General features: G+C 49.5%; 3 protein-coding genes across 3 annotated transcripts; 1 reads left to right on the plus strand and 2 right to left on the minus strand.

Moving 5' to 3' along the window:
* Window positions 1-335: 335 nt before the first annotated feature.
* Window positions 336-2,035, minus strand: N7511_010695 (uncharacterized protein; the record flags this gene model as incomplete). Its single annotated transcript, XM_057133072.1, has 3 exons — window positions 336-372; window positions 437-1,318; window positions 1,383-2,035. The coding sequence occupies 3 exons, from the start codon at window positions 2,033-2,035 to the stop codon at window positions 336-338; spliced, it is 1,572 nt and encodes a 523-aa protein (XP_056981060.1).
* A 779-nt stretch (window positions 2,036-2,814) lies between these two features.
* N7511_010696 (arylsulfatase) lies at window positions 2,815-4,761 on the minus strand (the record flags this gene model as incomplete). Its single annotated transcript, XM_057133073.1, has 6 exons — window positions 2,815-3,362; window positions 3,431-3,527; window positions 3,581-3,897; window positions 3,946-4,298; window positions 4,349-4,490; window positions 4,545-4,761. The coding sequence occupies 6 exons, from the start codon at window positions 4,759-4,761 to the stop codon at window positions 2,815-2,817; spliced, it is 1,674 nt and encodes a 557-aa protein (XP_056981061.1).
* A 1,865-nt stretch (window positions 4,762-6,626) lies between these two features.
* On the plus strand, window positions 6,627-8,986 carry N7511_010697 (acetolactate synthase catalytic subunit; the record flags this gene model as incomplete). Its single annotated transcript, XM_057133074.1, has 6 exons — window positions 6,627-6,787; window positions 6,843-6,941; window positions 6,998-7,065; window positions 7,118-8,552; window positions 8,611-8,861; window positions 8,919-8,986. The coding sequence occupies 6 exons, from the start codon at window positions 6,627-6,629 to the stop codon at window positions 8,984-8,986; spliced, it is 2,082 nt and encodes a 693-aa protein (XP_056981062.1).
* Window positions 8,987-9,667: the final 681 nt, after the last annotated feature.

The following is a 9,667-nucleotide window of genomic DNA, read 5'->3' on the forward strand; positions in this document are numbered from 1 at the left end:
CAGTTAGCAAACTTACTCAAGAGCACCATCCGCATAATCAAGGGACACACTTCGTCCCTAAGGGTCACGTTTCTAATCCTAGGAACCTGCATGATGGCCTGCCAGAAAGAGCCAACCCGGCATGCAGAAGCAACGTCCGTGTCTCAAAATCGATACATCAATATCTAATCTGGAAGATCTACCTGTCACACTACTGTATACTACGTTGAACAACAAAAACCTCAAGTTGTATATATATACACCCTTTGAATGAACTATTCAACCGATTTTGTATTTTGATCAAGTAAGAGAGGCCAGTATGTAGACATATCTTGCTGCTCACCAACAGTCAATATTTAGAGAGGAATCTGGTCAATAGCAGCACCGGTAACCCTAAAATCCAACATGTTAGCCATGATCAACCATCACCCACATCTCAGGGGCGAGGGGAACATACAAGAAAGAACCATTGGAAGGCTTGCTAATAACCATAGCCTGCTCCAGCTTCTCCTGAGTAATATCAGGGAACTTCATCAGATAGTACTCATCCCGCAGGGCTTTGGTAACAGCCTCGACCTTACCCTGAGGCAACATATGAACAGTACATCCACCCCAGCCGGCACCAGTCAACCGACTACCCCAGGTACCAGCCCGGCGAGCAATAGCGCAAATATCATCGACCTCAGGCGCACTGCACTCATAAGAGTCGCGACACGAATCCTGCGACTCGTTGAGCAATTGACCCAGATAGTGAATGCGCTTCTCGTCCAGCTCCGTCGCCTTGCTCAGACAAGCCTTGAAATCGAGGACGCGGCGTGCTTCCTTGAAGCAGTGGAGTGCGCGCTGGCGGAGGCGGAAGCGCTCCGCTTGCACGGGGAAGGCGGAGAGGAAGGTTGATTCCAGTTCTGGGACGGTAATGCTGAGCAACGCGGCCATTTCTTCGCGAGTGTAGCCTTCTTCTTTGGTGAAGAGGTCTTGTGTTGCTTGGATCACTGAATCGATTTGGTATTCCAGTGGGTCTTGCAGGCGGCCTTCCTTGGTCATTAGCTCGTTTTGGAAGTTGCGAAGACTGTAGCCTAGAGAGCTGTTGTCCTTTGGTAGAGTGAGGCCGTAGTTCTTGGCCAGGATTACGGCTGCGAGGGTGCACTCTGCCACGCGCAGGTTGTAGTGACGAGGAGCGGTGTCGGCTTTGTTGGAGGTCACGAAGCTTTGGGCCATGAGGAAGGTAATTTCATCGGCGGCTTTGGGGATTGGCACGTGGTGGGCATTGAACTTGGGGAAGAATTGGGTGTACAGGAGGTAGCCGCGCTTTGAGAAGATTGAGGCAGCTTGATCCATGCTGTTGCGACTTCTTGTTAGATTTGTTCTCACGGGGTATTTCGCGATTGGGGGATTGAACTTACCCGCCGGAGTAGACACCGACAGCGCGCTCCGAAACTACCGCAAGGTCCAGCAAATCCTGCTTGGAGACATTGTGGTCGTTGGCCTTCATGACAGCCAAGGCACTGGCGCAAACGAAAGCAGCACTGCTGGAGATACCACCACCGGGGGGAACATTGCCGTCCACCAAGATCTCCATGCTCGCCGGAACGAACGATCCATCGGACTTCTGCTTGCGCAGGAATTTAGTCGCGCCGGACAGACCAGCGCGGAAGTAGTTCACCCACTCGTGCTTCTTGGGGTCAATCTCAATGTCCTTATCGTGAGGCACGCTGAACTCCCGCGTGGGGAACTTCTCCGGCGACACATTGGCGATCTTGATGGTCGATTCTGTACCACTGGCAGGGACTACCTTGACAGCCATGATGACGTCGACGCTCACGGCAGTTGGGAGGACATCGTACAGCGAGTAGTCGATGTGCTCGCCAATGATATTGACACGGCCGGGACTGCGCGCCACGAAATCCGGGCGGTAGCTGTAGGTCTTGTTAAATTGAGAGATGAGGTTTGTCCATCGCTGCTGGTGCTGCGGTGCAACGGATGCTAGCGAAGCCTCGTCTGTGGCATAGACTTCGGCGATGGACTCTGTCTGCGGCACGAGCTCTTGAGTCGACATGGTGGGGGCGGGGTAGTTCAGGATGAGTGTCAGGAAGAAGATCAACACGTAGTCCCAGGGTAGAAATAGAAGAAGAAAAAAGGTGCAGTTACGAGAAAAGGGACCACAACAGTACAGACCCCGGTTTCAACCCCGGGTAAATTCAGTGGGGAGCCGATTGTCACCTTTTCGGTCTTTCGGTGTCCGATTGCAGGGCCTTTGCGGGGCCCCTTTCGGCTTTCTCCAGGCTGTTTTGGTCTCCGCGGCTTCTGATTGGCTCGTACAATTCTCCGTTGGTCCCACCTCTGATGACGCAGGGCCGTTGTGGGCAGAAACCTTTTCCATTAGGGCAACATGGTCAGTTACTGCTCGTCTACGGATGACATTTGTCTGTTCTCCACTTCATATTACATGCTGTGATTTGTGGTTTCTGTGACCTCCAGCAATAACAACAGATAGCCATAGGCTTGTCGGATTGGGTTCATTCTACTAGGCTCCTCGCCAAAAATCACTCCGGTAATTTCTCCATATAACGTTAGTGGATTATAGTCGCGGGGTAACAATAGGACAAAAAAAAATAGATGGGAGATTCTGCCGAGAGACAATTGAAGGCACTAAACCAAAGTACCTCCCTTGATGATGGCCAGGGGGCAGCTTTGAGTTCGGTCGACTTGATGGTGACAACCTGCTTATGTCTACTGATACAGCATGGTCATATTGGGACTTGGAATACTATTATTTATTTCTTATCAAAATGATCATCGCTATCAGACGCACCGGGGCATATTGAAAGATGGGATTCACATCTTCCGATCAATGACAGGTGTCTGCACCATTCCCGTCTCCGCGTAATATTGCTCCCAATGCTGGACTAGTCGAGCGAGAGTATCCGGTTCACTCACTGCAAGATCATGGATCTCAGCGGGATCGGTTTCAACATTGAATAGCTCCCACTCATCTTTGCCACGGGGCTCGGCAATCCAGACTGCCTTGTACTTGCCCTCGCGAATGGCTCTCATGCCAAACAGCTCCCAGCCATGAATGTGGACATCTTCCTCATGGACACTGGTGGCCTTATAGTCGCCAGATGCGAGGTGAGAAACCCATGACTGCCCACGTGGAAGAACGACTTCTCGTCCCCGGAACTGTGAGCCTGGATGGGATACGCCGGCCAGATTCAGGATGGTTGGAAGAATATCCATTACTGTAGTGAATGCGTTGGTGATGGCGTCTGGTTTGGCATGGAATGGGGGATAACGAATGATGCAGGGACAGCGAATTCCGCCTTCAGTCACCCAGCCTTTGAAGCCTCGCGAAGGGGCGGTTGCGGCGCAGGCCCAGCGAGCACCTGGTTTATATGTCAGGCACGATTCTCCAGATAGATCTTTTGAAACCGACAACTCTCAGGATACATACCATACCACACAAATGAGTCAGGCTGACCAATATTCTCCAATGTGTTGTTATAATATTTGGAAATAATATCTCCCATCATCTTTTTGCCGCCCATGAGCTGAGAAGAAGTTAGTCAATCATCCTGTACTCAGATTGTCTGGTATTCCATACTGGTAAAGCTTCCAGAGCTGCGCCTTCTGCGCCGTTGTCTGACATGAACAAAACGAACGTATTGTCCAGCTCGCCCGTAGACTCAAGGTGCTGGATGACGCGGCCAACATGAGTATCGAGTTGGTCAACCATTGCAGCGAAAACCTCCATTTTCCGGGCCGACAGCTTCTTCTCTTCCGGCGACAAAGAATCCCATTCTTTCCCAAGTTTTCCCACTGGGGACGCATGTTCCACAGCCTCATCTACAAGCCCTAACTCTTTCAGACGTTGAAGACGCTTCTGTGTCAATGCATCAGGTCCATCGTCATATTTCCCCGCTGTGACTAGTCAGTTATCAAACTCCGATTATGAAAAGAAACACTTACCATATTTCTCAATGATTTCCTTGGGAGCCTGCAGAGGCCAATGAGGCGCTGTGTAGGGCAAATAAGCAAAGAATGGCTTTTGCGACTCCTCTTCTGTCCGATTTTCAAGGAAACCTATCATCTTATCGGTGAATGTTTCAGTCGAATAGAAATTCTTAGGAATATCTGTTGTTCGGTCAAGGACTTTCTCTCCTTCCATCCAGAAGCCAGTCGTGTTTATACAAGGTGCCTGGAATTCACCGTCTTCCAACTGAGGCTCATAGTTGTAATGATTACTGGCACCCGGAAGCAAAGAGAAGTTCTTGTCAAAGCCTCTGGAACATGGGGCGATTTCTTTGGTCATTCCAAGATGCCTGTTTCGTTTTAGTCGTGCGTTGATTGAAATCAGGGCGAAGAGACTAACCATTTTCCAGACATGAGTGTGTGATATCCTGAGTCTTGCAAGATCTCTGATAGAGCTGCTACTCGCCAGTTCAAGTATCCCTCGTAGCCAGGCTTGTTCTTGAAGTGATCTCCAAAGCCTCGCATGAATTCTGCCATTTGTCCTAGAATGCGTCTCAGCATGTGTCCGCTTTGGAATTGAGTATCATATTTCGTACCAAGTCCAGCAATATGGTTATCGGTTCCAGAAAACAGCATTGACCGGGTTGGAGAGCATGCAGATGCTGTGTGGAAGTTGGTCATACGAATGCCCTCTTCGGCCAGCTTTGCAAGCGCTGGTGTCTCAATTTCACCGCCGTAAGGGGCAACATCACTAAATCCAAGGTCATCGGCGACAATGACCAAGAAATTGGGTCTTTTCTCTGTGTTGCTCATCGTTATCGCAATGCTGGATGTATAAACACGTGGAAGTCAAAAAGATCGAGGATTTCGTACGCCGGGACAAGGCCTATTTATATATCTGTGGTAGTATCTCACTGGATCTGAACCAAATAACAAGCTGGAATATCCGAGTCTACTCAGAATTTATATTCTCCGGTTGCGCAATCAGGCGTGTTTTGTCCAATCGTACTGGAGTATACATGCGGGGGCCCGCCTTGGTGAAATCGGCCCCGAGCTAAAGTATTTGCCGCCCCTCTTCCTCATTGTCAGGCGTTATTGCGCCATTTTAATGCATTTAGTGACTCGAGCATCTCGCTTGTATAGAGCATTGGATTCTAATCTCATTTCGCTTAAATCTGTAAATATTTTGGTTGGGTATCTAATCAGATGGCGGAACCTCGTCATCTAAACTTTTTGAGGTTACTATATTGAGCCTCGTGCTTATAGCGGTTTTGTATCAAATGATTGTTTGATACGCACGACCTTTAAATTATACTCGATTGCTTATACTGTGGAGCAATTTGACTATTGTGAACTCTCTGTACTTGCTGTGTATATATCGGCATTGGCCTGTCTTCCGAAAGCCCCCAGTTTGGGCTACACATAATACCGGACTATTGAGAGATGTATTCTGAATCAAATTTACCAATACTGTTAGCAGCCATAGTGTAGCTTTTTAAATTCAACCGCCCTTACAGCTCCCAGTCAAACACTCTGACAAACTTCATGCTCATATAGTACTCCCAGTTGAAAATAGGAATATATCAATCCTACTGGCGAAGATAATATGAAATTCCAAGAAAGAGCTAACTTAAAGCAAGGGCCGCACATCAATTAACAGTGCATGAAATATTAAACACTTTCTATATGAAATCATCCAACTGACTGTACCATTTGATTTATTGTCTGTGCCTCAGCTTGAGCTACATCTTTTGCCTCTTTCGATCCATTTAGTGAATTCTTGAGATCACACCAAGATGGGTGCAGAAAGACCTACATTTATGAGCCCGGCCACTGACTTGCTAGGGCCAGCCAAGACTTACGCACGCGATAAAAATACGCAGCTTCAAAATCTACCTGCAGAGCGACATACTATGTGATTGATCGCAACGGTAATTCACTAGCGATTAATAAGCATAAGATTGGTCATTCCTGGTACCAAACGGTATGCGTTGTCTTCAAAGGCTAGGGTGTAGAGGGTTGAAGATATCGGCAAGGACGACGAGTAGGACAGGGGTCAAGTATAATTTGATATGTCAAGTACGGGGGAAAAGAAAGAGGCAACGATGAAGACCGGGGTTGAAATTGATAGCACTAGACTTGAACAATGTAGGGCACAAAGCCATGGAGCGAGGAGTCCATAGCTTCACCTTTATACATCCCGGGGAGCTTAGCCCAGATGCCCGGACGATCTAGATCCACCCGACCGATAATGGTCGGGATCTAAAATCAGGCCACAAGGCTAGAGCATCTGCATTTTCGCCGACGAGGCTCAGAACCCATTGTATTATAGTTATTATGGTATGGATAGAAGGTGAATTAGCTCAAGATCATATAACCTTGATTTCATTCGCTGACTGGCATTGAGTCTGTCGTATTGGCGGTTTGAATCTGCCGAGGCGATACCACGTGACACGAAAACACAAAGATCATGTGACCGTCGGCGGCCGAGGTCGGAGGGCGCGGAGGCGCTCTGGACCAATAAAAAGCCCTGAATTGGTTGACTCAGAGCGGTCGGTCCATTTTGGTTTAAGGCGTTTTCTCCCCCAGAGAGTCACGGCAATCTTCAGCGGTCAATTGAAACTCACTTTTCCTTCACCACTCTCCTCTCTACACTCCTGGCCTGGCCGTCATCCACGATGATGCCTTTAAGACCATCAACAAGCGCTCTGCGCGCCTTCCACATCCGGAATATCGCTGGACGTCGGTCTTTTTCGACATCTTTTGTGGCTTCGGCCGCTTCGCCCCACCGCTCTTCTATCCAGAAGCGTGGCCAGAGCACAGCTACGGCTTCAGCCCCGTGAGTTTAGATCTGCTCAATGCAATGGCTCAGTTCTAATTTGATCAATCGTTAGTGAGACCAGACCTGTTCCCAGTCCGGCTTTCAACCAGGAACCCCATCGCAATGAGATTTCTCCCTTGCAACACCGCCAGCTCCCCGAGCTCGATGACTCGTATGTTCTTTCTATCACAGCTACAGAACACAGGAAACTGATTTTCGGAAAAACAGAATGGTTGGCATGAGCGGTGGCGAAATCTTCCACGAGATGATGCTGCGTCAGGGTGTGAAGCACGTCTGTGAGTAATTTATCCTTTCAGCCAAATTTGGGCCAACGCTTATATTTTATAGTCGGTTACCCCGGTGGTGCCATTCTCCCCGTGTTCGATGCCATCTACAACTCCAAGCACTTCGAATTCCTCCTCCCCAAGCACGAGCAGGGTGCCGGTCACATGGCTGAGGGTTACGCCCGTGCCTCTGGCAAGCCCGGTGTTGTCCTCGTTACCTCCGGCCCTGGTGCTACTAACGTCATCACTCCCATGCAAGACGCTCTCTCCGATGGTACCCCAATGGTTGTTTTCTGTGGTCAGGTCCCCACCAGCGCAATTGGTACCGACTCCTTCCAGGAGGCCGACGTTATTGGTATCTCGCGTGCCTGCACCAAGTGGAACGTGATGGTCAAGTCAGTTGGTGAACTGCCGCGTCGTATCCAGGAAGCTTTCGAGATTGCCACTAGCGGTCGTCCCGGTCCCGTCCTGGTTGACTTGCCCAAGGATGTCACTGCTGGCATTCTTCGGAACCCCATCCCAATGCACAGCACTATTCCCTCGCTCCCAAGCGCTGCTGCCATGGCTGCCCGTGAAATGAGCCAGAAGCAGCTCGAGGGCACCATCAGCCGTGTTGCTAACCTCGTTAACATTGCCAAGAAGCCCATCCTCTACGTTGGACAAGGTCTTCTTGCTCGTCCTGATGGTCCCGAGATCCTGAAGGAGTTTGCCGACAAGGCCTGTATCCCTGTCACCACCACCCTTCAGGGTCTTGGTGGTTTCGATGAGCTTGACCCCAAGGCTCTCCACATGCTGGGCATGCACGGATCCGCCTACGCCAACATGGCTATGCAGGAGGCTGATCTGATCATTGCCGTCGGTGCCCGTTTCGATGACCGTGTCACCCTCAGCATCCCCAAATTTGCTCCCCAGGCCAAGCTTGCCGCTGCCGAGGGACGTGGCGGTATCGTTCACTTCGAGATCATGCCCAAGAACATCAACAAGGTCGTCCAGGCCAACGAAGCTGTCGAGGGTGACTGTGCGGACAATCTCCGTCTTCTTTTGCCCCATGTTAAGTCTGTTCCTGAGCGTCCCGAGTGGTTCGAGCAGATCAACGACTGGAAGCAGCGCTTCCCCCTTTCGCTCTACGATCGTCAGACCGAAGAGGGCCCCATCAAGCCCCAGGCTGTCATTGAGAAGCTCAGTGAACTTACTGCTCACATGAAGGACAAGACCATCATCACTACTGGTGTCGGTCAGCACCAGATGTGGGCTGCTCAGCACTTCCGCTGGCGCCATCCTCGTACCATGATCACCTCCGGTGGTCTTGGTACAATGGGATTCGGTCTTCCTTCCGCTCTTGGCGCCAAGGTTGCCCGCCCCGACTGCCTGGTCATTGATATTGACGGTGATGCTTCTTTCAACATGACCTTGACTGAGCTTTCCACCGCTGCCCAGTTCAACATCGGTGTCAAGGTTCTCCTGCTCAACAACGAAGAGCAGGGTATGGTCACCCAATGGTAAGCGTCACTTCATCATACAATAATATGGTACATTCGACTAATATACTCATAACAGGCAAAATCTCTTCTACGAGGATCGTTACTCTCATACCCATCAGCAGAACCCCGACTTCGTCCCTCTGGCCAAGGCTATGCGCGTTGCTGCCGACTCCTGCTTCAAGGCCTCCGAGATCGAGCAGAAGCTGAAGTGGCTGATTGAGCAGCCCGGTCCGGCCCTCCTGGAGGTCATCACTGACCGCAAGGTTCCCGTCCTTCCCATGGTGCCTTCTGGGCGTGGTCTGCACGAGTTCCTGGTTTACGACGAAGGTAAGTGAATTTTGCTCCAATTTTATCATATAATCAATGCTGACACAATTTTTACAGCCAAGGAATTGGAGCGCAAGGACCTCATGCGCCAGCGCAACGTGGACTTCCACGTTCGCAAGGAGTAAGTGACAACCTAACAACGTCACTTTGCCAATCATGTTTCTGTACTTTGATATCCATGGCGTTTCTTGGCTGGTTCACCAAAAGCGATTTGGGCAATGTCTGTTAAATTCAAAACAAGATATCCCTTAACAAGATTGCTCCTGGGGACCTCCATGGCAGAAAAGTTCGGTGCTCTTGGGCTCTCCACCGATGGAATGCGTGCCCTCCACCTTATCCTCGAAACAAGGATGGCGAATTGCATAAAATGTGTCGCATTCTGCAGTTGTCATCTTGTCATGTCTGGACTCTCTTCTTTTGCCAGGTTGATCCTCTTGTATATAATCATTGACGTCTCAGGTCCCATGATGGGATGTGAACATTGATACGTTCGAGTCTCATAAAATAGGAGTATTTAGTCATTGAAAGTATCTTTCTTTTTCGGACTTTGTTTTTGTCTTTCTCTGCAAACTTACATGGTTTTCCGTTAGTCAATATAGCAATTGCTTGAAATGATGGATAAGCTACAATCTGATTGATAGAACATGTTATTCGACGGCAATTTGCATATCTATTTCTGCCACTGTTCGCTTGTCAAGACTGATAATTTTATATCATGTTTCCATCATTGACAAGTGGCTTATCTGTCTGATATTTAAATTTGAGCGCAAAGGCTGCTAAAGACCGTTGTGGTTGTAGTTGAAAGG

This window comes from Penicillium nucicola (genome assembly GCF_028828085.1).
Source record: "Penicillium nucicola strain IBT 29836 chromosome Unknown utg000010l, whole genome shotgun sequence".
NCBI lineage: Eukaryota > Fungi > Ascomycota > Eurotiomycetes > Eurotiales > Aspergillaceae > Penicillium > Penicillium nucicola.